At 51.6% G+C, this 27539-nt stretch overlaps 1 protein-coding gene across 1 annotated transcript; it reads left to right on the forward strand.

Annotated features, from left to right (window-relative positions):
• Positions 1 to 508: 508 nt before the first annotated feature.
• On the forward strand, positions 509 to 27088 carry PLA2G4D (phospholipase A2 group IVD). The gene is made up of 20 exons (XM_063640003.1): positions 509 to 656; positions 6325 to 6397; positions 6589 to 6725; positions 7694 to 7825; positions 8514 to 8554; positions 8910 to 8952; positions 10283 to 10346; positions 10729 to 10865; positions 11673 to 11783; positions 12219 to 12256; positions 12439 to 12574; positions 12922 to 13058; positions 14291 to 14513; positions 21705 to 21822; positions 22187 to 22324; positions 22548 to 22655; positions 22782 to 22976; positions 23217 to 23383; positions 24006 to 24192; positions 25150 to 27088. The coding sequence occupies exons 1-20, from the start codon at positions 612 to 614 to the stop codon at positions 25374 to 25376; spliced, it is 2457 nt and encodes an 818-aa protein (XP_063496073.1). The 5' UTR covers positions 509 to 611; the 3' UTR covers positions 25377 to 27088.
• The last annotated feature ends 451 nt before the right edge of the window (positions 27089 to 27539 follow it).

Raw genomic sequence — 27539 nt, forward strand, 5'->3', positions numbered from 1 at the left:
TTGTGATGGGGGATGTCCGGACCCCTCTGCTGCTTCCTGGAGCCTGCTCAGGTCAGGTGAGGAGGATGCACTAGCTTGGGCCTGTCACCACGACTGCTCTTGTTTTCATCCCCTGGACTCCCTGCTGCACAGAGCTGCCCAGGAGGGCTGGCCCATTGCCTAGTCTCAGGTGCTCAGCCCTCCTCCTCTAGAGGCTGGCCTGGCTCCGGTGGAGCTGGGGGTTTCCTCAGCTCTACCCCCACCCCATCCTCTGCCCTCAGCCTCAGGGGAACCAGCTTCCTGCCACCACTCCTGGGACTCATCTGCCTCCCCCTGGCTGCATCTTCTGTCCTGAAACTCCAGGTCTGGAAGAGGTGCTCCGCCTGCAGGTCCTGGAGCCCTGCCAGAGGTTTCTGGAGATGCTGGTTGACCCGCCTCTTGGGGAAGAGGGGCAGGTGCAGGGCTGAAGGAGCGACCTGGGGGTGGAGCCCCAACCTGTTTATAGGACCGTGGCTCATCGAAGGCTGGCAGATTCATGCTGGTCCTATCCCACTGGGACCGTCGCTGCCACTCAGCCAGAGAGCCAGCGTCTTGGCAAGGGCTGGGCCTGGAGTGAAGCTGGAAGGGCTAGCATGGAGAGCCTGTCACCTGGGGGACCACCTGGCCACCCTTACCAGGTAACAGTGTCTGCAGAGTATGTGGGCACCAGTCAGGGCAGACCTGGGGCCAGGGTGCATTCTGGGAAGTGTGATAGCTGGAATCAGGGTGATTTCAGTCTCTGCCAGACTGGGCCAGAGGGCGAGGGAGTCTGAGATTTGGGATGCAGAGTGGGTGGGGGTGGGTGGGCAGCATCCGTAGATGCGGGGGCTGGGAAATGTGAGTCTGGTCAGCAGAGCTTCCTCTCCCCACCACCAGTGACCGCAGCAGTGCCCTTAGGGGCCTCCCCCCTACCAACATCGGAGAACACAGTGGCTGGGTGTGTCATAAAAGGAGACCCACCAGGCCCACAGCCCCACCACCACAGGCCGGCAGACTTCCTGGAACTGGCTGGAGCCCTGGGATCACCCTGTGTGTCTCCAGAGCTCTGAGGGCCCAAATCCCCATCCACTGCCAAGTATTTACTAGGCCCAAGAGCTGTGGGGCTGCATCCGAGCCAAGGAGGCCTGCAAACTGCTCGCCACCCCCCCACCCTCTGTCATGTGTTTCTCCAAAGCCCAGAATTTTCATCCTCTGCCAGAGACCACGGCCAGCAGAGCTGGTTCCTGAGGTCTCCCCCGGTGCCCCAGGTGGTGGCCAGGAATGAGGCTAAGTGTGTCAAGGTCACTCTCCTGAGGTCCTTTGCCTCATATGCAGACCTCGCTGGGCTTCTAGAGACGCAGGCCTGAGCTGGATCCAGACAAGCAGCTCCAGACTGGTGCTCCTGGAAGATGCTCAGCCTGGGGCAGGGCAGACGCTAAGGAGCCCTGGGGGAAGATGAGAGGGACCCCTCAGTGGAGGACCACACTGTTGCCCCAGCCTGAGGTCAGGTGGATCCACCCACAAGTCAGACATCAGCGGACATTTGGATGTGAGGGAGTCCACAGATGCAGGCCAGTGGAGGGGCTGGCGGCCCTGGCTCCACCACCCGTCCCATCAGGAGCCCTGAGCCCAGAACAGCCCATTGTGGAGGTTTCTGAAATAATCCCCCCTTTGAACTCATCTCCCTGGCGAAGGCTGTGCCCCTTCCCCCTTTTCCCTCAACCTGCTCTAGGTCTAGCTTCTAGGTAAAACAAAAGCCTAAGTGTCAGCGATTTGGGAGCCTGAGTCTGCCCCACACCTGGAAAGCACCTCGCCTCCAGCCGGCATTCACAGGACTGAGTCCCCAGGACCGGGTCCTCAAGCCCCAGCCTTCAAGTTGGTTCCTGTGGTGGGCAAGCCTCAGCAGCGGTTTATCCTAGCCTCATTCCTGCTGGAACAGGGGCCTGGAACCTGCCCCAGAGCGGGACCTGGGCTGGCAGGCTAGGCTGGCCGTCCGGTACCTGTTCTGGAACGTACCTGCCGTGCGGTCCAGCAGACTCAGCCCAGCCTGAGGGAGGTGCAGGGCCTGGGGCTGTGCCCAGGGGTTCCACTCCTCTTGTCTCTGACCTCTTGCATTGCCCCACCACAGGGCACCGGTGCCAGCAGGGGACAGGGAGGGTCTGCTCATTTCCCTCTTCCTGCCGAACACCCAGGATCACGGGCAAGGATACTCTGGACCCCAGCTGGGGAGACCCAACCCCCTTAAGCTCTCTTGGGCAACATCTCCCAAGATGGTCAGGGGGCAGCACAGAGCCTCTCACAAAACTTCCTGGCAAACGTGTGCCCTGGGCCTCTCCACTGGGAGCAGGGTGGCTGAGACCCTCAACAGGGAGGCATTCGGGGATCCTACAGGTGACGGGGCTGACAAATTTCCTCCAGAAGCCTCCAGGTTAGTCATCAATTAAGGTGGTATTTCAGATGGGAGGAGCTTTCAGAAGGGAATGTGACGCCCCTATGCCCTCAGGAGAAAAGATTCATATCAGTTAAAATGTCGGTTATCTCAGTAATCATATTAGTCAAATCTGTGACAAATCTATGAATATCTATTAGTCAAATTAGACAAATCTATGAAAATCTAGTGTCTAGATATCCTAGATATCCGTGGGGCAATGAGGGAAGAGTTGCATGCTTCTCCAAAGAAGCAAAAGTCCTGGGAAGGTAGAATAGACAGGGGTTGTGAGCTCTGGCCTTGAAGTTGGAATTCTAACTCTGTCCCTGCTAACTCTGTGACCTTGGGCAAGTTAGCCTCTCTGAGCCTCAATTCCTTCATGTAGAAAATGGGAGGAAATGGGAGTACTGTCTTTTGAAGCTGTGGGAGGATAAATAAAGTTACAATAGGTAATATTCTTAGTACAGTATTGTCACCCTATAGAAAGACACGAGAGAAAATGATCTCTATGTTGTGTTTACTCTGGAATGAGAAATGACTGTGGCTCGGAATGTGCCAAATGACAGGCCACCAGGGCAATGGTGAGGGAAGGGGAAAGGGAAGCTTTTACCGGAAAAACGGGAGAGGCTCACAGAAACTGCTTGGAAATAGAGTTCATTGGTTCCAGAGGCTCAAAGCCAGAGTTGTCAGTTCATTGGTGAAGATGCTGTTACTGGGCACGTGTGTTGTTTGAGAGCATCTTATCTGAATTACTGCAGTCCTTTTGGATGTCTAGTGGTGAACCTTGTCAACTCATTTCCCTGGCAAGGCTGTGCCCCTTCCCCCTTTTCCCTCAGCCTGCTCTAGGTCTAGGTCCCAGGTAAAACAAAAGCCTAAGTGTCAGCGATTTGGGAGCCTGAGTCTGCCCCACACCTGGAAAGCACCTCGCCTCCAGCCGGCATTCACAGGACTGAGTCCCCAGGACCAGGGGCTGTGCCCAGGGGTTCCACTCCTCTTCTCTCTGACCTCCTGCATTGCCCCACCACAGGGCACCGGTGCCAGCAGGGGACAGGGCGGGTCTGCTCATTTCCCTCATCCTGTCAGAGAGGGACTTCGGCATGAAGGATGTGAAGCTGTTTTCTGTGGGGTTTGTAGGAAGTCCTTGGAAACAACTCTCATCTCAGATGTGTAAACACGAGCTCTGCTCTTTCATGCGTTCCCAGCCCTAATTTGTCGGGGTCTGACAAAAGTGATTTCATCTTGATATCTGCAACATTCACAATTCCTGAAAACATGGCAAATACTTAATAAACAGTAGTAGCAATAGCAGTTACCTAAAAACTGCTTACTTTATTCCTAAGCAGTCTGCAGGCATTAACATTTTAAGCCTCAGAATACTATGTGAGGTCAAAACTATTATTATTTCCACTACACATGAGGAAACAGAGGCACAGAGAAGTTTAGTGACTTGTCCAAGGTCACACAGCAAGTAAGTGGCAGGGCCAGGGTTTAAATCCAGACAACCTGGCTCCAGAGTCTGCCTTTAAGCCCCCGTAAAGACCAGTCATTGTAGTCATCGTCGCAATAATACCATGTTCTGGGCACTCCATGTTAGCGATGATCTTAGAGGTGGAGAGAATTGGGATTTCTCTCTAGGGAAAATAACCTGCCGGGGAATGGTGGGCTTTCTGAGGTTGAGAAGCTCTCGGTGATGGGAGGGAGAAATGAACCACAGTGCTTAAACCCAGGATGGCGACTGGCTAGACAGTGAGTAACTGGGGCCACTTCTCAGTAGCCTAAGTGACTTTAGAGCAGCCCACAAGCTGTGGACCTGTGGAGTGTCAGCATGGCCCGGGGAGCAAGGGAGAGAGGCTGGGCTGCCTCTGCCCTTCCCCTGTCTTGTCTTGGAGTGGGACATTCAAACTCAATACCCTGCAGGGCCCCAGCATCCCAGCCATCACCTCCCTGTGGCCGGCAGTGGTGGAATCTGAGTGAGGGGAGGAAATGGAGCTAGATGTCCCAAAGTTCATGAAATCTCTGCTGCTGACAACCTCTATAAGGTTTAAGGTTTATAGAGTTGACAGGTTGCTGGTGCCACTGGAGTTAATCCCCAAGAAGAGAGAAACAAATCTACCTTGCTTGGGGAGGTCACGTGTGCTCTGCTGGGAAGCTGCCTGGAATGATAGGGACGTTGGCATGGAACCACAGAGAGGAAAGATGCAGGGGCAGGCCCACCAGGTATATGGCTTTGCTGTGGCCCATGGTCCTTTACAGTTTTTGGTGGGGAGTGGAGAGTCAGGTCCCTGTGCGTGCTGAGCCAGCCCCTAGCAAGCAGCATCTGTGCAGAGCGGGGACCAGTCCTTGTGGGCACCGAGAACTTCCAACCACATACATGGAAGTGTGTCTGGTCACGGGAGAGCGCAAAGCAGGAAACAGCTCTGGTTTCGCCACAACAGTCTCCCAGCTATGCGATGTCGAATGTTCACTGTGCAGACACTGCACTGGCTTTTGGCTCCCTCAGGGTCGGGGAGGAGCGGGTGAAGGGACATAGGGTCTGAGAAGATCGTACTTACTTAATGGGGAGTCTAACCTGGTGGCAGAGCCGCTGAATGGCAGAAGCCCCCGCATGGGTTTTTTTCTGGAATGAAGGTGGTCTGTGGGTTGTTCAGCAGGGCCGCCACACTGCATGGCTCCTGGGGTTAGCATTTCATAGGCCTTCATGTGCCTGGTGCCTCTTGGGGGTCCTGCCACCCTGTGGCCCTGCAGGATCCCCTCCTGGCTGGGGCTCCCACTGCCCCACTCCCTGGCACCGGCAGTGCTCCTTCCTGACAGCCCCTGTTCTAACGGACCCTCTGGACACGGGCTCTTTCTGCTGGGGCCACGTGCCTCATAGGTGGTCCTCCTGGGAAGGCTCCCTTCCAAGAGGATGCAAGGCCAACAACCTTCCTTGGGGTCAGCCCACAGGAAAAAATGCCATTTGCCCTGCCAAACCCATTTGAGTAACCTCACATGAAAGGGGCTTATAAGAAACCTGTGCCAGATGCCCAGAAAAAGCCGTGCAGCAGGGCCCAGGAAGAACAGAAACTCCAGTGCCCTCCTGATCGTGGCAGTGCCGGGGACCTCAGCAGTAGGGTGTGGGGACACCCCCAGTGCTCTGACCCCAGCAGGCCTCAGCCACGCCCCACTGGCCGTCTGCTTTCCCTCCTGCCACCTACTCTTGGCTCATCTTCTCCTCCAGCTCCTGCCCATTCAGCTGCTTCTCCCTCACACCTGGGCTGTCTGTGGCTGACATGGCCTCATCAGCATCTTAATACACAGTGGCCTTTCACCCACAGCACCCACTGCTCCCTGTGATGGCCGGATGCTCTTGGAGTTTCCTCATTCATACCCCTTACAGTGCACATAGCTGAGATCCAGGGTTGCACCTGTGGACTGGGCTGCCGAGGCTCAGCCACCCTTAAGTCATGCGCCTGCTTCCTGTCCGGAAGGGCTGAGGGGTGGGCAGTGCTGGCAGCAGGGTCACCAAAGGTAGCCCTTGTTTTGCCAAAGGGCTGCCCTCCCTGGGAGCTCTGGGAATGGCTGACATCTAACTGACCTCTGTGGTTGCCACTCCTTGGCCCTCACTTCCTTGCTCTGTCCACTATCCATGTTGCTCTGTTCCCGAAGGGGAAGGGGTTCCACAAATTCCACCCCTGGGTGGGCTGCTATTCCCTGACTGCTGCAGCCCAGAACCATGACCCCAAAAGCAGAAGTGGACAAAGGCTCTTTGGTCCCCAGAGGGTGTCCCCGGAATGCCTGGCAGCGGTGTCAGCACCACCAAGTACCAGGAGAGTGGTGAGGGATGTCGGCAGCCCGGGCTACAGCTCCAGGCATAGGGGAGGGAATGCAGGAAGGACTCTGGAGTTTGATTTTCTCTTCAGGGGGAGGCCTCTGCCTGCCGGCAGCTCACCGTGAGGGTCCTGGAGGCGCGGAACCTGCACTGGGCTGACCTGTGTGAGTAACCGCCCTGTGCGCTCTGTCCGGAGCAGGGAGGACCAGATTCCATAGGAAGGGCCAAGACGAGCGCCCGGGGGCTGGGCTGGGTCACCTGTGGTGACTGCCAGGGTCTTGGTAGGAAACTGGCGTGGCTCATGGAGAGGGGTGTGGGGAGTACTCCCTCACGAAGGCTTCCTTAACCTTGGCAGTGAGTGAGGCCGACCCTTACGTGATCCTACAGCTGTCGACCGCGCCTGGAATGAAGTTTAAGACCAAGACGCTCACCGACACCAGTCATCCTGTGTGGAATGAGGCCTTCCATTTCCTTATCCAAAGTCAGGTCAAGGTGAAGGCCCAGGACTGCTGGCCACTCCCCTGTGAACAGGCTGGACACCCATTCGAGGGTTCCTGGGGTCGAGCATGCTTCCTCTGGGGCTGTCAGAGAAACTCTCAGGAGAAGGGAGTCTCTGTGCCCTGGCCTGTCTGTGCTGTGTGCAAGGGAATGTATGAAAGAATGAACGTGGTCCTTTCACCAACTGACTGTGGGACTGACTCCCTCAAGCTGGGTTCCTCTCGAAGCCCAGCTATGAAACAGAGACAGAAAGAGCCCCCTCCTGACCGGGTCACTGTGGGGTGAGATGAGACAATGCGTGGAAGACCATGAAAGATCCCCAGCACATACTTTAGGGTGCACCTCAGGGAGCCAGAAAAGCCAGGGAGAGAGAGAGAGACACAGAGAGAGAGGAAGAGAGAATTATTTAACAGACTTTTATGTGTTTTGTTTTGTTTTTGTTTTTGAGACAGAGTCTTGCTCTTATTACCCAGGTTGGAGTTGAATGGCGCGACCTGGGCTCACTGCAACCTCCACCTCCCAGGTTCAAGCAATTCTCCTGCCTCAGCCTCCCGAGTAGCTGGGATTACAGGCACCCACCACCATGTCTGGCTAATTTTTTGTATTTTTAGTAGAGATGGGGTTTCACCATGTTGGCCAGGCTGGTCTCGAACTCTTGACATCAGGTGATCCACCCACCTCAGCCTCCCAAAGTGCTGGGAGATAATAGGCATGAGCCACCATGCCCAGCTCAGAATTTTATGTTTGATAAAAACAAAAATTAGAAGGAGGAAATTTGAAATTTAATAAGATTTCCTTATATTTAAGTTTTACAGTTTTGTTTTTTTTTTAAATTTTGAAGCGCAGAAGTGTGGGGGCATAATGATCTTCTCTGACTCTAGACATCAAGTAAGGGCTCAACAGAGGTGAGCTACTCTCACTATGAGCAGGTAAAATGCTAAGTCGCTGTTCCTGGTTCCTAGAATGTTCTGGAGCTTAACATCTATGATGAGGACTCAGTCACGGAGGATGACATCTGCTTCAAGGTTCTCTACGACATCTCAGAAATCCTCCCTGGCAAGCTGCTCCGGAAAACCTTCTCTCAGAGTCCCCAGGTGGGTGGGTGGGTGGGTGGGGAAGTCCCCGTGGGCCCCACTTCTTCCGACTCCAAGCTGAGGAAGTTGCTATTTCTCCCACCTGTTGGGAGGCTGCTGGGGTGAACTCATTCACAGAAAAATCTAAACCCCTTCCAGAGATATTTGCATTTTAATAAGCAAGGAGAAGGCTTCACTTTACAGTTATAGGCTGAATCACCCAGTGGAGGAATTGTAGCCACCTGTGGCAGGAAGGCCACCCCTCAAAACACAGCTCAGCATCCATCACTCCTGCTGGTGGTGCCAAGGCCTGCTTTGTGAAGGCCTCACCTCCCTTCCTGCTGCAGCCTGGGGGTGGGGACGGCAGAGTTCGGGGGTCTTGGCCCTCCTCAAGAAAAAGATATGGGTCCTGCACATCATGCCTCCTTTGGCTGTTCTCCTTGTCTTCCCCTTCGGTCTTGCCCAGAGTTGTGGGACCTCCAAGGGAGGGAGACCTGTTCTCTGCAGACTTACTAGCTGTGAACAATGTGGGCAGGTAGCCCATCTGGCCCCATACCTCAGTTTCCTCATCCGTAAATTGGAAATAATTGTACTAACGTGCCTCCCTTAGAGACCGCTTGAGAGGATTTGATGACACCTGTAAAAGAACTGTGTCAACTCTGAAGACATAGGTATGTGCTGATGACTTGCTCACCCTCTCTGATTTCAGGGAGAGGAGGAGCTGGATGTGGAGTTCCTGATGGAAGAAACGTGAGTAATGTCACACAGCCCAGGGAGTGTCTCGGGACTCAGGCTCTGTCTGAGGAAATGGCCCTGACCTAGACCTCCCTGTGGTCAGTCCAGCCTGACTGTCCCTCATCTCCTACTCCCACCAGAGAGGTCGGGAGTGGGGCGGGGCTTCTCTTAGGGAAATGCAGAGAGGAAGGCTGATGTTTTCTCTCCCTGCTCTCTCCCCTCCCCTCTCCTCCTACAAAGCATCTCCCTTCCCCCTGAACCGAATCCAGGACTTACAGAGCCCTCAGCATCACCCGGAGAGACCCCACATGGGCGGGACGGGAAGGTCAATGCAAGAAGTGTTTGCCTTTGCATGCTTTGATTTTTCCAGGTCAGATCGCCCAGAAAACCTCGTCACCAACAAAGTCCTTGTGGTAAGCACCTTCCCCAGGCTTAGGGGAGGGGCCCCAGAGCAGACACCTGGGGAGAGAGGGCAGCTGCCTGGGGTGTGGACCAGCAGGGACAAGGAAGGGGCAGGGCTTCGTGGTAAAACCACCCCTAGCCTTCCAGCCAGGTGGTCACCTGGGGCTGTGGGTCTTGGAGGGGCCTGGAGCTAAGGGGCGCGTAGAGAGAGGAGAGGCAGGGCTCTGCTGAGAGGAGGTTCTGGCCCACGGCTGTTCGGGGTGCTTCCGGAAGGTGTTTAGTCACCTGCGGTGAACTCATAGTTCTAGGGATTGACTGAGTGCTTCCCTGGGAAGTGGTGAAGAAATCAGGCAGGCCAGGCCCACCTTCCGGTTGTTCATGTTGAGGTCACCGAGGCTCAGAGGGAGTTCCCAGGGCGGTGTACTGCCAACCTAGGAGGATCAGAGGCTCAGGCAGCTCTTCCTTGGGACTGGGGAGAGTCCTGGTCAGCGCTCCTGACCACGGGCTCACGAAGCTGCAGTGGACAGAAATAGCCGCAAGGTGGCGAGCGGGCGACGCGCTAGATTATCACAGTGTCCCAGACCAGCAGCACAGTATCCCAGACCAGCAGCACAGACCTGGGAGCACGCGGGTCCAGGGTCACGTGCGAAGGCACCTAGAGCCCAGCATTTAAGCTCCCAGGGGCTGTTTGATGGCGGGTATTACTTTTAAAAATACACATGAAAATAAAGTCAAGCCAATGGCACTGCCTCTTAGGAGGTGATGGAGACACACAGCAAGTGGGCAAATTCAGTGACTGTGCAGCGTGGGTGGCGGGCATCTGCTGGTATGCTTCACAGACAGCACACAGAGGCTCCCTTGGCAAGGCCACGGGGAACTGGCCTTGTCATTGTCCCCCAGTTAGGCCACAGAGGACAGCCAGGAGATGTTCTGAGGGTTTCTCCGACGCCCAGTCTACCCTCCTGTGGGTGGGCGGCTTGCTTAGATTATTTGGAGTTGTGGTAGAATACCTCCTCCAGCTCCACGCCACACGGAAACAAGAGAAGAAACAGCTGTGTCTGAGGGCTGGGTACTCTAGGAGGTTTCGGGAGTTTGGCAAAGCCAGGAGAGCTGGAGGGGAGGTGTGGAGCCGGGGCCCTCCTGGCTGCTGGGGAATATCAGGTTCAGCAGCGGCAGAGGATCGGCGATGGGGTGAAGGGCCTCTGCAGCCAATCGCATCCTGAGCCCACACAACTCCTTGTGTGTGTGGTGGATTTGGGACAGTGGGGCTCAGAGGGTTGAGGTTGAGGGGACCTCAGCTTACCCTGCAGAGGCCCCTGCCCATGATGTGGTCTTCCCCAGGCCCGAGAGCTGTCATGCCTGGATGTGCATCTGGACAGTACAGGGAGCACCGCTGTGGTTGCAGGTGAGACCGGCTTGGAATCAGGCCTGGACTCTGCCTGGATGTGGGGGTGAGGAGGATTGCTGGGAAGGCTGCGCAGGGCGGGAGGCCAGCAGCAGGATAGAGCTTGCCTCTCCCTTCTCACCCACATGGCACAGAGAGCCACGCGTCTCCGCTGGGCAGGAGAGTCCCCTGACCTGGGGGAGAGCATGTTGCAGAAGGCAGGAGTCCGGGGCGGGGGGGTTGTGGGGCCCCGTGGGCTGGGAAGGGCCCTTTTCAGAATGCCATTGACAATGGCCCAGCCTCCCGGGCATCCTCTGAGTCCAGGTGGTGGTGCTGCTGTCCCAGGTCCGAGCTGGGGTTCCGGGCTCTTGTTCTCATGCTAACCCACCCACTCTCTCCCTAGATCAGGAGAAGCTGGAGCTGGAGCTAGTGCTGAAGGGGTCCTATGAGGACACACAGACATCCTCCCTGGGCAGAGCCTCTGCCTTCCACTTCCACTACATGGCAGCCCTAGAGACAGAGCTGAGCGGGCGCCTGAGGGTGGGTCTTGGCTCTAGACCTCGTTTGCAATCCCAGGCTTGGGCAGCTCCAGCTGCTGCAGGCCCCTCCCTGCCTTCCCTGCCCACCAGGGCTAAGGCCCCTGTGACCTTGTCAGCCTCCCCTAGTTAGGCACCTCGCTCTTGGCAGACACGGAGGATCACCAGGAGCCAGAGCGGGCATGGGGCTGCTGCACTATATCAGTCTTTGAATCCTCCAGCGGCCCCTCCAGTGATACCCTTAGAATAAGACGTGACATCTGTGCCCACAAGGCCCTGCACATCCTGGCACCCGCCCACCTCCACTGCCTCATTTTGTTCCACACTCCCCCCATGCACGATGCGCCAGCCATTTTTGTCTCCTCTCTCATTTCCAATATGCCAAGTGCTCCCCTGTCCCCAACTGGCTTCTTCCAAGCCTGCCTCCTCCTCCTTTTCCTCCTCCTCCTCCTCCTCAACATCTTAGCTCAAATGGTGCCTCTTCAGAGGGTCCTCCTTGACCCCCACCTCAAGTAAACCCCAGGCACTCCACCTTTGGTTGCATTAGAAACTGTCATATCACACCACTTATTTCCTTCACGACACTTACTAACATCAGTTCATTACCCATGTCTTTATAAATTTATACATGCTATTCAGTGAGAACAATGCCTTTGTACTACATAAATATTAGCTTTTATAATTTTATAGTTATAATTATGATACTTATCAATATGATAATATTCTGTATTATCAGGGAGAGACTGTCTGGATTACAGTCTAGATACTTAGTAGGGATTTGTTGAATGAATGAATGATGCTTTCCTTTCAGAGCTCCACAAGCAGTGGCTGGAATGGGGACAACTCAGCTGGGTACCTCACTGTGCCCCTAAGGCCCTTGACCATTGGGAAGGAGGTGACCATGGATGTTTCTGCTCCAAATGTAAGTGGCCTCAACTGGATGGGAAATGCCAGTAAGAATGAAGATAAGGCTGGGCTCTGTGGCTCAAGCCTGTAATCCCAGCACTTTGGGAGGCCGAGGCAGGCGGATCACCTGAGGTCAGGAGTTTGAGAACAGCCTGGCCAACATGGTGAAACCCCATCTCTACTAAAAATGCAAAAATTAGCCGGGCATGGTGGCGCATGCCTGTAATCCCAGCTACTCAGGAGGCTGAGGCAGGAGAATCGCCTGAACCCAGGAGGCGGAGGTTGCGTTGAGCCAAGATCGCACCATTGCACTCCAGCCTGAGCAACAAGAGTGAAACTCTGTCTCAAAAAAAAAAAAGAATGAAGATGAAGGGGACCAAGTCCCCAGGGATACCCATGTACCGCTTAGGGTCTAGGAGGGTCTGAGCAGAGTCTCTGGCTTTGATTTCAGGCCCCAGGAGTGAGGCTGCAGCTCAAGGCAGAGGGCTGGTAAGGGACATTCACATCTGTGGGGATAGTGAGAGGCGGGCATGCAGGAGGGGAGGGCTATGGACAAGGGTGGTCCTTGAGATTGGAGGAGGGGGCTTCTTTGGCAGCTCATTGTGGGCTTGGCCAGCCAGTGGCTGAGCTATGCAGGTGTCCCCTGACCCCTGGATCCTCCATTGCCACAGCCCTGAGGAGCTGGCCGTGCACCTGGGCTTCAATCTCTGTGCAGAGGAGCAGGCCTTCCTGAGCAGGAGGAAGCAGGTGGTGGCCAAGGCCCTGAAGCAGGCCCTGCAGCTGGACAGAGACCTGCAGGAGGACGAGGTCTCGGGGTGCAGAGGGATGTGTGTGCAGATATCCTGGACTGGCCATAAGGGAGTACCTGATTCCTATGCCTCTCCAGAAACTCCAGTCAGTGGAGAGTGGGCATGTGTGTGGAGATACAGGAGCATGGGTGGGCTTTGTGGTTCTAACTCCCTTGGGAGCTCCATCCTGGGCTGAGAGCCATTGCTTCCAGAGGAGGGCTGGACCCAGCTCCAACCCTGACTCTATCAGGACCCAACTATGCGGTCCCTTCCCTGGAGACAAGAAGCAGGGCGGGGCCCTGGGTGAGACAGGAGGCAGCTGGCCCCTCTCCTTGTTAATCCAGCCTGTGTCTGTGTGTGGTCCAGGTACCCGTCGTGGGCATCATGGCCACAGGAGGAGGTGCCCGGGCCATGACCTCGCTCTACGGCCACCTGTTGGCCTTGCAGAAGCTGGGCCTCCTGGACTGTGTGACCTACTTCAGTGGCATCTCTGGCTCTACGTGGTGAGGATCCTGGGGGACTGGATGGCAGAGACGATCAGGGGCCATAGCAGGGCAGAGTGGGCACCAGAGGGACACTTTCTGTGGGGAGGCCAAGTAGGTGTGAGCATTGTGATCTGATGGGCGCCAAGCAGCTTTCCCACAAGGAAGAAAACAGACGTTTACAGAAACCCTGCTGTGAGCAAGGCGGCGCAGAAGGTGCGTTACGGATGTTACTGAAAGGCTGTGAGGTAGCTGACTCAGATGCAGCTGGGTTTGAGTCCCGGCAGCACCACTTACTGGCTGGCTGACACCGAGCAACTTATCTCCTCTGATTCTCAGTTGACGCAGCTCCAAACGGACAATCATAGCACACACCTTGTGGGACTGGGGTGGGGGGATCACCCAAGTAAAGCACTTAACTTAATGCCCAGCACAGCCAGGAGTTCCTAATTGGTAGCTCTTTTTATCTTTCATTGTTATTATTGCATTTAATCTTCACCACACTTGAGGTAGATTCCCTTATTGTCCATTTAAGACTGTGTAGACATTGAGGTCGAGATACTATTTTTACCTAAAGATAGCATTACCTCCCTACGCCCTCACCCTGCAGCACGACAAGGTGCAGCATTCCGCTCTTAGAGATTCATTCCTTTGAGTCTTATCGAAATGCGACTTTAAGGAGTAAAAGAAGAGGAAACTCCTCAGAGGAGTTTAGGTGACAGCTGTTGACAAGCAGAGCGTGAAAAGGCTTCAGTACAGGACCATGAATATGGGAGTAGGGTCCAGAACTGGGCTGTCCAGTACAGTAAGCCACTATGGTAGCCACTAGCCACATTGTTTATTGACCACTTGAAATGCAGCCAGTCCACACTGAGATGTGTTATAAATACACAGTGAATTTGGAAGACTAATTTTGAAAAAAATAGAAATTACATCAATAACTGTATTTATTACTTGTCGAAATGATATTTTTGAATATAGCGAATTAAATATTAAAATTAATTTTTACAGGCTTGTATATCTTTTCAATGTGGTTACTGGGAAATTTAAAATTCCGTGTGTGGCTCACATTGTATTAATATTGGACAGCGCTGATCTAGAAGGAGAGAAAGCTCTGAGACCCATTTACCAGATCCGCAGAGCCTTGGCGGCAGGAGCCACGTGTCAGGAGAAGCTGCCGGGTGGGAATGAGGAGTTGCGGCGCCCCATTATGGGCCTCGGGCTCCTACTGTTCTGTCCCCTTGTTCTCCCAGGACAATGGCCCACCTGTACGGGGACCCTGAGTGGTCGCAGAGGGACCTGGAGGGACCTATCAGATATGCCCGGGAGCACCTGGCCAAGAGCAAGCTGGAGGTCTTTTCCCCAGAGCGCCTGGCGAGCTACCGCCGGGAGCTGGAGCTGCGGGCTGAGCAGGGCCACCCCACGACAAAAGTGGACCTGTGGGCGCTAGTGCTGGAGTCCATGCTGCACGGCCAGGTAGGGCGCCTGCGCACGTGGGGGAGACGCGTGTGTGCACCGCGGGAGCGAAGGCAGGGCTCCCAAGCAGCTGACATGCGCATGCGCATTTCCTGCAGCGTGGAAGAGCCCGTGTTTTAGTGTCTGCCTGACTGGAATGCTGCCTTTCTGAGTTAGCAGATTCTTTAATTAATCGCTTTAAAACAGAAATTTCTGGATCTCCCAAAAGCTGGGAGTGAGTCAATGTCAAAGTCAGTTAAGCAAACAAAGCTTTTGTTTTGAATGGGTAAGATTGCTAGAGCCATTTTTATTTATCCTGCAATGTGAAATTTACTGTTCTTCTTCATCTTCAGGGTAGTGTTAAAAGCACAAACTCTGGAACCAGATTGCCTGGGTTCTAACCCCAGTGCCTCTTACTAGCTGTGTGTCCTTAGGCAAGTTACTTAACCTCTCTGTGTCTCTGTTTTCTGATCTGTACAATGGGGATAAGAATAGTTCTTAAGTCATAGAGCTGTTTTGAATACTCAATGATACCTCACCATAGAATAAGCATTAAGTATCAGCTATTATATTTCTTTAGTATTCTAACAGCATCAAGACAAAACTAAACATACATTTTTTTAAAAAATTACAATGCTGCTTGAGAGAAAGCTTAGTAAGTTAACTGCTGAACTTTACACAGATACAATTATTAAAATCAGCCATTTTTTCACGCTGTTGTTTTACCACACATAACTATCTGAACAAAGCTTCAAAAGCATTTGAAACAATGAAAAGACAAAAAGTATGGAATATATTAGTAGCAGAAGGACTCATCTTTATCTTTGGGTCAGGGGTTTAATCAAGTATGATTATCATGCGAGGGGAGAAAGAAAACTTCGTTAATGGGTATGAAAATAAATTTATATAGAAGGAATTTAAAAAGAATGATTATCATGTAAACTAACCAAAAATGAATTTGCCTTCAACTTTTTTCTTTAAATATTATTCTTACTGGTTAAGTATAACAACACTGCTTAGAAACTACCATCCTTATTTTTTATTAGCTATAAATATTTATTATGCAAATCTCAATCTTTATTATTTATTATGAAAATCTTCACACCTAAGACATTGAATAAAGCATAATGACATAATGAATATGCATGACCTTACCAACCAGCCTATGAAATGAAATGTTACAGATACAGTTAAAGCCCTTTGTATACCCTCCCCAGTCTCATTTCCCTCCTGCCCCGGGGGCAAACACCATCCTGAATTTAGGTTTATCATCATGTTGCAGGGCAACGGAGCCTCAAAACTGGGGTTCCACCCATGGAGGTTCTTGGTGTCCCCCAGGAAGAAATTCAAGGGTTAGCTGGTGGTAGAAAACACAGCTTTATCAAGGGCACAGTGTTACAGCTCTGTGACTGCTCCTGCAGAGCAGGACCACCCATCAGCAGTGTGTCCAGAGCAGCAACTCAGGGACAGTTCCACAGTCACATTTATACCCATTTTTAATTACATGCAAATTAAGGAGTAGGTTATTCAGAAATTTCTAGAAAAAGGTGGTAACTTCCAGGTTGTTGCCAGGGAATGAGTAAACTGTCATGATACTGGTAAGCATGTCTTACAGAGAGGTGCTTTCAGCCCTTCCCTGTTTCAGCCAGTCTCCAATCTAGTTCCAGAGTCAAGCCCCGCCTCCTACCTTATTCCTGTCTCAGAGATTAGACACTCTTCCTTAATCTTAACAGGGCTGCAGAAGGGTAGAAATCTGTCTTCTGTAACTGCTTCCTGCTTATGTTATGGGCGTAGGCCCTGGCCAAGCACCAGAGGAGTGAAAATCTCTGGATACCCAATCTAAGGGGCCCATAGGCAGAATACTTTAATTCTCCTGGTCAGTAGGCAGGATGGATTGGAAGCCTTATGCCAGCATTGTCTTTACCTGCAACTATTGTAATCTAAAAGACACAAACTTTACTAAGAGGTTAATCAAACAAGGGCCAAAGATTAGTAATAACCAAATAGCTATCAAAGGTCCTAGGAGAGGTAAGAACGAGGTAAGACTTGGGAAGGCATTTTTGATTATGTAACCAGGGCACTGATCCCAACTATATCTGTTGATGTGATGTATCACATTTATTGATTTGTGTATGTTGAATCATCCTTGCATTCCTGGGATGAATTCCACTTGATCAATGGTGAATAATCTTTTCGATGTGTTGCTGAATTTCATATGATAGTATTTTGTCAAGAACTTTTGCATTTATGTTCATCAGGAATCTTGGCCTGTGGCTTTCTTTTTTTGTTTGTGTCCTTATCTGGCTTTGGTATCAATGTAGTTCTGGCCTTGGATAATGACTTTGGAAGTATTCCTTCCTCTTCAATTTTTTGGAATAGTTTGAGTAGAATTGGTATTAGTTCTTTAAATGTTTGGTGGAATTCAGCAGTGAAGCCATCAGGTCCTTGACTTTTCTTTGATGGGTGATATTTTATTGCTGCTTCAATCTCATTGCTTATTGGTCTGTTCAGCTTTTCTGTTTCTTCATGGTTCAATCTTGGTAGGTTGAATGTGTCCAGGAATTTATCTATTTCTTCTAGGTTTTCCAGTTTACAATATTTTCACATATATATCCTTAAGAAAAATATGATATTATTTGCATTAACAATTTTGTGCAAGTCTCCTTGTACACCTGCGTTAGAGATTCTCTAAGCCTCCAAGATACATACCCAGTAGTTAAATTGTTGGGCCACTGGGTTTGTGCACCTTCAACTTTCATAGCTATTGCCAAACCATTCTCCAAAGGAGTTGTGTTAATTCATACTCCCACTACCAGTGTATAATAGTTGCTTTTTATCTACATCTTGGGCAGACTTTTAAAGTTTTGTTTAACTATGGGGTGTGAAAGGAACATTTATCATAGTTTTGCATTTCTTTGATTTTTAGTTAGTTCATATTTTTAGGTATATTTATCATTTGGGCTTCCTCTTCCATGAATTACCTATTCAAACCCCTTTCCATTTTCTTGTTTAATTTGTCTTTTTCATATTGTCTTGTAGGAATTCTTTATATATTCTCGATGTGAGTCCTCACCAGTTCTAATGGTTTTAATGCATAATTTCAATATAATCTAATTTATCATTCTCCTTTATGGTTTGTGTTTTGGGGAGTCTTCCTTTTCACTCTCCCAGAGTTATAAAATATCTTCCTATACATTCTTATAAAATTTTTTCAAGACTTATTTCTTACTAATAGGACTTTAATCCACCCAGAATTTATCTCCAGGTATCATGTGGATGGGGATACAATTTTGTTTTTTCTCACATTAATAACAAATTTTCCCAGTCTCATCTATTAAATTTTTTCTCCAGTGATCTGCATTGCTAATTCTGTCATGTATCAGGTTTCATGTATTTTTCATATATTTATATTCCTGGGACTCTTCCTGAGTGCCCTATTCTGTTCCAACAGGACAGATTCTCTATCCCTATGCCAACAGCACACTGACTAAAGTTTTGTGATAAATCTTGGTATCTGATAGGCCAAGTTACCAGTCCACTTGAATTCTTCTTCAGAGTTCTCTTGGCTTTACTTACCCCTTTGCTGTTTCTATTCCTTCCTTCCTTCCTTCCTTCCTTCCTTCCTTCCTTCCTTCCTTCCCTCCCCTCCCCTCCCCTCCCCTCCCCTTCCCTCTCCCTCCCTCCCTCCCTCCCTCCCTTCTTTCCTTTCCTCAGAGTCCTGCTCTGTCACCCAGGCTGGAGTGCAGTGGCACAATATCGGCTCACTGCCACCTCTGCCTCCTGGGTTCAAGCGATTCTTGTGCCTCAGCCTTTCGCATACCTGGGACTACAGGCATGCACCACCATGCCCAGCGAATTTTTGTATTTTTAGTAGAGATGGTGTTTCACTGCTTTGGCCAGGCTTGCCTTGAACTCCTGGCCTTGAGTGATCCGCCTGCCTCAGCCTCCCAAAGTGCTCGGATTACAGGTGTGAGCCACTACGACTGGCCTGCTGTTCTAATTATATGATAGAATCACCTAGTCGTGTTTTGTGATAAATGTTGTTGGGATTTTTATTGAAATGGCATTGAATTTATGAAGCCAACATAATTACTAGAAATATTTTCATTTTATTACTATGTGTTATGTAGTTGTTGGATCTACTGTTTAAGTTCATATTCAGTTTTGATGGTGTTGTGTTTTAATAACTGACTTTCCTACCGGGTGGCAGCAATTAGTTACTATAGAATGGGAGAAACTTGTTTTAACAGTTCACTTTACAAGGTGCTAGAAAATGCAGTTTGATCCTAAGCTATAAAGCAGACTTTTATTTAATTACCATTGGATCCTCCAGTGATGACTTAATGCATGGTTTTATGTGTAAGCTTTGTAGACATTTTTTAGAAGACAATTTTTTAATTGTTCACAAAAATAGAAATGCTTGTGGTATTATTAGACACCTATATATTCTTAAAAATGAACCTGGACAACATAATGAGACCCCATCTCTACAAAAAATTTAAAAATTAGCTGGGTGTGGTGGCGCACACCTGTAGTCCCAGCTACTCAGGAGGCTGACGCTGGAGGATAGCTTGAACATGGGAGGTCAAGGCTGCAGTGAGCTACAATCATGCCACTGCATTCCAGCCTGGGCTTCAGAGTGAGATTCTGTCTCAAAAAAAGCACCTATGCTGTTTTTAAAATTTTGTCCCAATATGAAAGATTTTCAATTTATTATTTTTTTTCTTCTGGTTATCATACCTTACCTCTTAAAGCTAACATTCATTGTAGACTTTACAAAATAATGTTTTATTCAGGCAATTTTAGTGTTGATTTCTAATTTTTTAAAGACTTTAGATAAAAACAGGTATTTATTACCTGCATAATATAATAATCTAAAGTACCAAAAGTCACTTTACAATGTCAGAAAATATAACTCCATTTATGACAAATCACAATTTCATTAATATTAACAAATATCATACCCTGAAACTTTGCTCAGAATGACTTTATTAGTCTACATATATCTCTAATATTGATTAGGTTTTTATAAAAACCCACTCGTAAAATACGCTAGCTATAATCCGTGCTTCTCAAACTCTCATCTCTTTGAAACGTTTTTCTTCAGTCTTTTGCTGGCAAGTACCGAACTGCTTAGAAGCTGCTTATCATTCCTCAAGGAGAAACTCAGAGTGGTTCTCTTATCCTTTCCTGAGTTAGGAGCTGACCCACTTTCCTTCCCTTTCGTCTGCATTGCCGGTACTGCACCAAGCTCCAGTGTTTCCCATGGCACCCTCGAATCATCAGAATGGTGTTCTGCAGGGTTGGGGTTACTCGCTTGGAAACTGGGGGGGTTAGAGACTGAGAGTCCTGCCGCAGCTTGCTGGTGAGCCATTAGATATACCGGGTGGGTACTCTTTCAGTGTAGATGGAGGGGTGTGCTGACCTTTTTCCAGAACTTTCCCTAGGGCATAAATTGTGCAACTGTAGTAAAAGGACACATTTTCCCTTGTCATATGTATCAGAAGAGCAACAGAGTTTCTAAATAAAAAGATTGTGAGAAGGGATCACGCACACACATTTGTACCTAAGGACTGACTTGCACATACACCACCACCATCAGGGGCAGGGGATTGAGCCCTATTTAGAGATTTCCTGCAAAGTCCCTATAACTCAGACTGGGGACCATTGGAAAATGGGGTGGAAAGACGACTGTGGTTGACACATGAGTGTTCTCGTCAGGGACAGAAGAGCTGCCAGCAAGGAGGACACACACACCGGGTGTGTTGGGTTTTGCCATGGATGTGGGAGAGGGACCCTCCTTGGGTAGGCTGGGTAGGAATCCTCACACCTGGCTGGGCATCAGGATCATCTGAGGGTTTTTAAAAGGCAAACTCCAAAGTGACTTCTGACAGGCTGATTCTCAGTGGAGACCCAGAAGTCCGCATGCTTCACATGCTCTCACGTGCACACATTCACTGAGTCAATCTGATGATAAGGGCTGCTGTGGCAGGCTGGGAGCCTCTAGAACTAGACACTCTTCCATCTTGGAGAGCCCAAAGGAAGGATGACCTATTCGTGGTACATGTATTGCCCAGCAGAAACAGCCCAGGGCTGACGGCATCAACCTCAGCTCTGGCGACAGAATCCTTCCCAAGGTGGTGCTCTAGGCAGGCACCACCATTCGCCTTGCTGGTACTTGGGAAGAGCTCTATTTGCAACTCTACCTCAGCATAGAATGAGGCCTTTCTGTTCCCTTACAATTCAGGGAGGCTCTGTGGAGGCTCCCCAAAAGGCAAGCTATAGTCGTTGCCATCAAAGAGCTTGGGCCAGGCATGGTGCCTCAGCGCCTGTAATCCCAGCACTTTGGGAGGCCAAGGCAGGTGGATTGCTTGAGCTCAGGAATTTGAGACCAGCCTGGGCAACATGGTGTAACTGCATCTCTACAAAAAATACAAAAATTAACCAAGTGTAACTTGTAGTCCCAGCTACTCTACTCGGGAGGCTGAGGTGGGAGGATCACTTGGGCCTGGGAGGCGGAGGTTGCGGTGAGCCAAGATTGCACCACTGCACTCCACCCTGGGTGACAGAGTGAGACCCTGTCTCAAAATAAAATAAAACAAAGACAGAGCTTGGAGCTCTATTGAGGAGGAAATTAAGAACAGAAGGCAAGAATAAACAATGGGGTACAACCTCATGTTATGCAAAGCAAGAAAGAAGAGGGATGATGAGGGGGAGGTAAGGATGTCAGGAAAGCATTCGGGAGGGGCTGAAACTTGAACTGCATTAAGGTGAACCTAGACGAGGGGGCAGTCCATCCCCTGGCATAGGTTGCAGTATATGCTAAAAGGGCATTGCTCGTCCTTTCTGCAAAGCAATACATGGGTGTGTGCATGCGTCCTTGTGTCTGTGTGTCAGTATCCACACCCACTTCACCCTTAAATCCACGAAGATAGGCCTGGAAGCACTGCTGGCACTGTGGTCCCTGTGAATGGCCCTCGCTGGAGATTCACAGTACACAGCCTGCATGCCCTGTCCAGCAACCCTGCATCTAGGGCTGGTCAGAACACAGGGGCAGGAGTGGAAACTGACCCACATATGGTCCCCAGACCCCACAGGAGGAGCTGCCTCCTCACCCCCAGCATGGTCCCCCATCCTGCCCCTGTCCTGGCGGAGCCGCTGCCTCCAGGGCACTCCCAGCCTCACTTAGGCCCTGATGCCCTCTGGCCCCAGGTGATGGATCAGAAGCTGTCAGGACAGAGAGCCGCCCTGGAACGGGGTCAGAACCCTCTGCCCCTCTACTTGAGCCTCAATGTCAAAGAGAACAATCTGGAGACACTGGACTTCAAGGGTACAGTTCTACCTACTCCCCCTACCACATACTCCACCCCCCAAACCCTCTGCACCCCAAGATCCCCCAGAGAATTCACGCTGGAAGCTCCGCACAGATTGCCCAACCTTCCGGAAGGGCAGTGGTGCGGAGGGGCTCAGGGCAGCTCTCTGTGCTTGAGAGTGGGGAGTGCTTGAGTGTGTGGACCAAGGGCTGGGAAGGGTGTGGTCAGTCCAGGACTGCACGTTCCTCACATCTGCTGCATTGGTGCCAGGCACAGCGGGGCTCAGGCCTGCTGGGGGCAGGGGCAGTATCTTTGGCCAGAGCTGGGGGCTCCCACAATCCACTCCCCTCACCCTCCTGCCTCTCCTTCCCACCCCATTAGAGTGGGTTGAGTTCTCCCCCTATGAGATCGGTTTCCTGAAGTATGGGGCCTTCGTCCCTCCTGAGCTCTTCGGCTCTGAGTTCTTCATGGGACGGCTGATGAGGAGGATCCCGGAGCCCCGGATCTGCTTTCTGGAAGGTGAGGGTGGTAGCTGTGAAGGCCCTGGGCAGCCCTGGGCCAGGTGTCTGAATGGACATGGGTCCTGTAGCTCAGGTGGGACAGAACCTCAGGACGAGGGGAAGGGGTGGCGGGGGGGGGTGCATTGTAGGGGTAGTCCCCGCCCCACTCCCATTTTCCATCAGCACCTGAGGGTGGGGCCGCTGGCTGGGGCCTGAGGCTGACCTCTTTTGGTGTTCCTCAGCCATCTGGAGCAACATTTTCTCCCTGAACCTGCTGGACGCCTGGTATGACCTCACCAGTTCTGGGGAGTCCTGGAAACAGCACATCAAAGATAAGACCAGGAGCTTAGGTGGGAAGGGCAGGGGCACTGAGGGGCCTGGGATGACGCCGTTCCTTTAGACTGCTTGCGGTGTGCGATGTCTGAGGGGAAAAAGTGAGGGGAAGAAGGAACCAATGTCTGTTTCTCTGGCTTCAGAGAAGGAGCCCCTGACCACCTCGGGGACCTCCTCGTGGCTGGAGGCCTCGTGGCTGCAGCCGGGCACGGCGCTGGCCCAGGCATTTAAAGGCTTCCTGACTGGCAGGCCCCTCCACCAGCGCAGCCCCAACTTCCTCCAGGGCCTCCAGCTGCACCAGGACTACTGTAGCAACAAATACTTCTCTACCTGGGCAGGTCAGGGCCGTGGCCGGGGTCCCTAGGTCACAAGGTTGGGCCTCTGGGTGGTGTGGCAGGGACTGGCCAAGGCCTAGGAGGTCAGCATCCACTTCTGGGGTGTGGCCTGGAGACGATCCCCTTGGAAGGTCCTGGGGAAGGGCTGGATGGCATTCAGGGAGTGACCCCCAGAGGAGAGAAGGGGACATGGATGACCTGTGGCAGGATGGTGGCCTCTGACCATCCTGTGATTCCCACCAGACTGCCCGCTTGACTCCATGCCCAGCCAGCTGACCCCCCAGGAGCCCCGGCTCTGCCTGGTGGATGCCGGCTACTTCATCAACACCAGCTGTCCCTCCATGTTCCGGCCGGGCCGCAGGCTGGACCTCATCCTCTCCTTCGACTACTCCCTATCTGCTCCCTTCGAGGTACCCTGGTCACCCCAGGGGAACCCCTCTGCCCAGCCAGGCCAAGCTCCAGAGGCTAGCAGCAGGGTCACTGAGCCCCTGCCCCACACCGCCCAGGTCCCGAAGGGAAGGAGAGGTGTCAGGCCTTGATCTGCTGGCTCCTGCCAGGGTCCTTAGGTGGGAAGGCTATGGTGGTGCAGGGGCCTTGGGCTCCCAAGACAGGTGAACAGGGAGGGACCTCCCCACACCTGCTCCAAAGAACAGCTGGACAGAGCTGAGAGGAGACCCTAGCATCTCCATGTCCATCCCCCAGACCTCCCCTGAGACGCTGTGCCAATGTGGGTCCCCTCTCGGCTCTGGGATTTGAACAATCCAGCCATAGCAATCCAGAGTTGAGGTTTGGGGGGCTGGGGGGTGGGTCTGTACCCCACCTAGAGATTTTAACCAAACAACATTGCAGACCACCAGAGTCCTTGGACTCCCCCCTGGGTCTCCCTCCGAGTCACTCTGCAGCTTGGCCCGACCACAAACAGGACAGACCCAGGCTATTGTCTTGACACTGAAGCAGCTGGTGTGGGCTGGAACTGGCCCAGCATTGACCTGGGCCGGGCTGGTTCTCTCCGGGCCACCTTCTCCCCACCAGGTGCTGCAGCAGACTGAGCTGTACTGCCGGGCCCGGGGGCTGCCCTTCCCCCGGGTGGAACCCAGCCCTCAGGACCAGCACCAGCCAAGGGAGTGCCACCTCTTCTCAGACCCTGCCTGCCCCGAGGCCCCGATCCTGCTGCACTTCCCGCTGGTCAATGCCTCCTTCAAAGACCACTCAGCCCCCGGTGAGGCAGCCCCTCCTGAGCACCCAGGCTGCCTGGCCCCTCAGAGGCCTGCCCTGGGCCCCCTGGCTGCCCAGCAGAGGGAAGGGAAACGAGTCTGCCAGGAGAAGCCTTCAGGCTAGGCCCACCCAGGCCTTGGAGCCCACCCTGGCCTCCTTGCTGATGCCCACATCCCTGCAGGCCCTCTGTTTGCAGGGTCGCTGTGCAGGGGTTCCCTTTGTCATGATGCCGGGCTCCTGCGGCCTTCCACTTGCCCTAGTACCCCCAGCTGCCCAGGGCTCCTCTGCTCTCCTGCCCTGTGGGGGACTCAGTTGGCCTGTCCACCATCCTTCCCCAGCCCAGGCTGGGCCCCTTCTCAGGGAGCTGGGCCTCTCCTCAGGGGCTCCTGAAATTTAAACCCCTATCACATTCCTTCCTATCCTATCTTCTCACCAACTGGTCAGAATTTTATTTCCTTCTGGTGGGAAAAACTCATTGCTGCCTTTGTGCGATATTCCCAGCTTTCTGGTTCCCACCATCATTCTAGATCTCCCAGCTTTCCTCTGAACATGCTCAGCCCACATCTGAGAATTCTAAAGAACCTTCATCTCTCAGCAAGTTCTCACTACCCCCTTGCTTCCACCGTGAGTTCTAAGAATCCATTCGCAAACCCAGTTGACTTCCCCCTTCTGGCTGTCTCCACCTTGCCTCGAAGCGATGTAGAGACATGTGGGGCTGCCTGAATAGCCTAAGGGGTGTCATACCACAAGGCAACAAAATATGAAATTGTATTTTCTACCATCAAATAGTACCCATCCAAAGAGCACCCTGCCACCCACATTTACATTCCTGGGCAAAGGACACAGAGAGCTGGGAGGAAAGCAGGGGCCCCTCCAGCAGGGGCAGCCCTCCCTGTGCGCCGCTGCCAGGCTGTGGAGGCCCCAGCATCCTGCTCCTGACACCCCTCCCACCCCTGGGCAGGTGTCCGGCGCAGCCCCGCAGAGCTCCAGGCTGGCCAAGTGGATCTCACTGGGGCCACCTGCCCCTACACCCTGTCCAACATGACCTACAAGGAGGAAGACTTCGAGTGCCTGCTGCGGCTCAGCGACTACAACGTGCAGACTAGCCAGGGTGCCATCCTACAGGCCCTGAGGACCGCGCTGAAGCACCGGACCCTAGAGGCGAGGCCTCCAAGGGCACAGACCTGAGGCTGCTCAGAGGCCCCAGGACCCTGAAGGCCACAATCTGACCCTCCAGGGCCTGCGGGTGTAACCTGATCTGCAGCTGGGCTCAGCCATAGGCCTTCCTGGTTGGAGTTCTAGGCTCTCTCAGGCCTGGGTGGCCTCTGTAGCTGCTCTTACTGCCCAGAGGGAACTGCACACGCAGCGTTCTCTCTTACGTTCATGGCTGGCTTAAGAGGAGTTGAAAATAACTTCGCCAGGCCAGTGTGTAGAACAGCTGGTCCAACCAGACAGACTTTCACACCACAATTACTTCCATGCCTGAGCAGAATAGATTTGAAGTGCAAGCCGGAGGCAGCAGATCAGGAGTAGGGACAGGAAGGACAGGGGATGCCTGACCTGACAGGTGGCTTCAGGCCTCGGGAATCACAAGACATCCTGAACACATTGCCTCCTCATCTTCTTCCTGCTCCTCCACCTCCTCCTCTCCTTGTCCTTCTCCTCTTTCTCCTGCTTTCCGTATCCAAGTCTTGTTTAAATTTATTCCTAAATATTTTATTATTTTTGATAAGTGGAGTTACTTTCTTCATTTCATTTAGATTATTCATAGCTATTTTGTCGAAATACAATGGATTTTTAAATGTTGATCTTGTATTCCACAATCTTGCTGAAGTTGTTTACTGGCTCTAATACTTTTGCAGATTTCTTAGAATTTTCTGTAGACAGATCATGCCATCTCCAAATAGAGATGGTTTTACTTCTTCATTTCTGATCTGAATGCCTTTTATTTATTTTTCCCAATTGCCCTGACCAGTACAATGATGAACACACGTTTCGAGAGCAGACATCTTGTCTTGTTCCTGACACTGAGAGGAAAGCGTAAGTCTCTCACCATTTAGTGTGATTTTAACTGTGGGTTTTTCTTAGACATCCTTATCAGGTTGAGTAAGTTCTGTTTTATTTCTAGTTTATTGAGTGTTTTATGATGAAAGGGTGTTAGGTTTTGTCAAGTGATTTTTCTGTGTCTGTGGACATGATCATGTGGTTTTGTCATGTATTTTATTAATGTACTCTATTGCATTAATTGGTTTTTGGATATTAAACCAACTTTGCATTCCTGGGGCAGTTTCCATTTGATTATGGTATATAAACCTTTTTGTTTATTGCTGGCACATTTCTTTTTCTTTCTTCTTTTTTTTTTTTTGAGACAGAATCTCATCACACTCTGTCACCCAGGCCGAGTTCAATGGTGCAATCATGGCTCACTGCATCTTCAACTTCCTGGGCTCAAGTGATCCTTCCACTTCAGCCTCCCAAGTAGCTGGGACTACAGGCATGTAACACCATACTTGGCTAAATTAAAAAAATTTTTTTTGTAGAGATGAGGTCTCACCATGTTGCCCAGGCTGGTCTTGAACTCCTGAACTCAAGCAATCCTCCTGCCTCGGCCTCCCAAAGTGCTAGGATTACTGGCGTGAGCCACCACAGCCAGCTGCTGGCACATTTCTTACCTCCCTCATGCAAGGGTAGTGCACGCATACACACGCACACACACCCGGCCCCAGGTGGGGGTTGCAGTGAGAGCTTCGGAACAGACCTTGGCTCAGGGACTGCCCTCATCTGATGTCCTATCTCAGCTTCCTTCCCTGTGCCTCTTCTGCATTTGGCTTTATTTTGATTCTTCACTTTTTCCATTTTATCATGGACTCTTATTTTTTTAACAGTGATATGGGAATTGACTAGCTGTTGTGTTTTATTTTATGCTGGGCATTTTACATTATTACCCTTCATTCTCACATTTGCCTAATATGTTAGGTGGAATTACCGTCTCCGTGTTATCAGTGATGAAACTCAGGGTTGGGAAAGGAACAGAACAAAGCATCCCGTGACTCGTCTGTGGGGCCCTGGTGTCCGCCTGATGCACACAAACTTCACAGAGCACCCATGTCAGGCAGGGTCACCGTGCCCCTGTGACGCAGCAGGACAGAATCAAGGCCACTCCATTAACATGCCTGAGCATGGACAAAAAACGAGGTTACCGTGAAACCACAAAAATGGCCAAACAGTGCCCTCTCCTGTTTCAGATGAGAGACTGCGGTTTCTCTACCAGGCTTTTTGTCCCTCCCCTGTTCTTCCACCTCCTGGATAAAAATTGTGAAGATCCTCAATTGTAGACTCACTCCACTCCCT

The sequence above is a fragment of the Symphalangus syndactylus genome, chromosome 5 (genome assembly GCF_028878055.3).
Source record: "Symphalangus syndactylus isolate Jambi chromosome 5, NHGRI_mSymSyn1-v2.1_pri, whole genome shotgun sequence".
Taxonomy (NCBI): domain Eukaryota; kingdom Metazoa; phylum Chordata; class Mammalia; order Primates; family Hylobatidae; genus Symphalangus; species Symphalangus syndactylus.

Excerpts from the sequence above, each read along its gene's own strand:
- PLA2G4D (XM_063640003.1), top strand. The coding sequence starts at position 612 with ATGGAGAGCCTGTCACCTGGGGGACCACCTGGCCACCCTTACCAG. Across the intron at positions 6,726-7,693 it reads TTATCCAAAGTCAGGTCAAG|AATGTTCTGGAGCTTAACAT; the intron begins GTGAAGGCCCAG and ends CCTGGTTCCTAG. Across the intron at positions 24,193-25,149 it reads CAAAGACCACTCAGCCCCCG|GTGTCCGGCGCAGCCCCGCA; the intron begins GTGAGGCAGCCC and ends ACCCCTGGGCAG.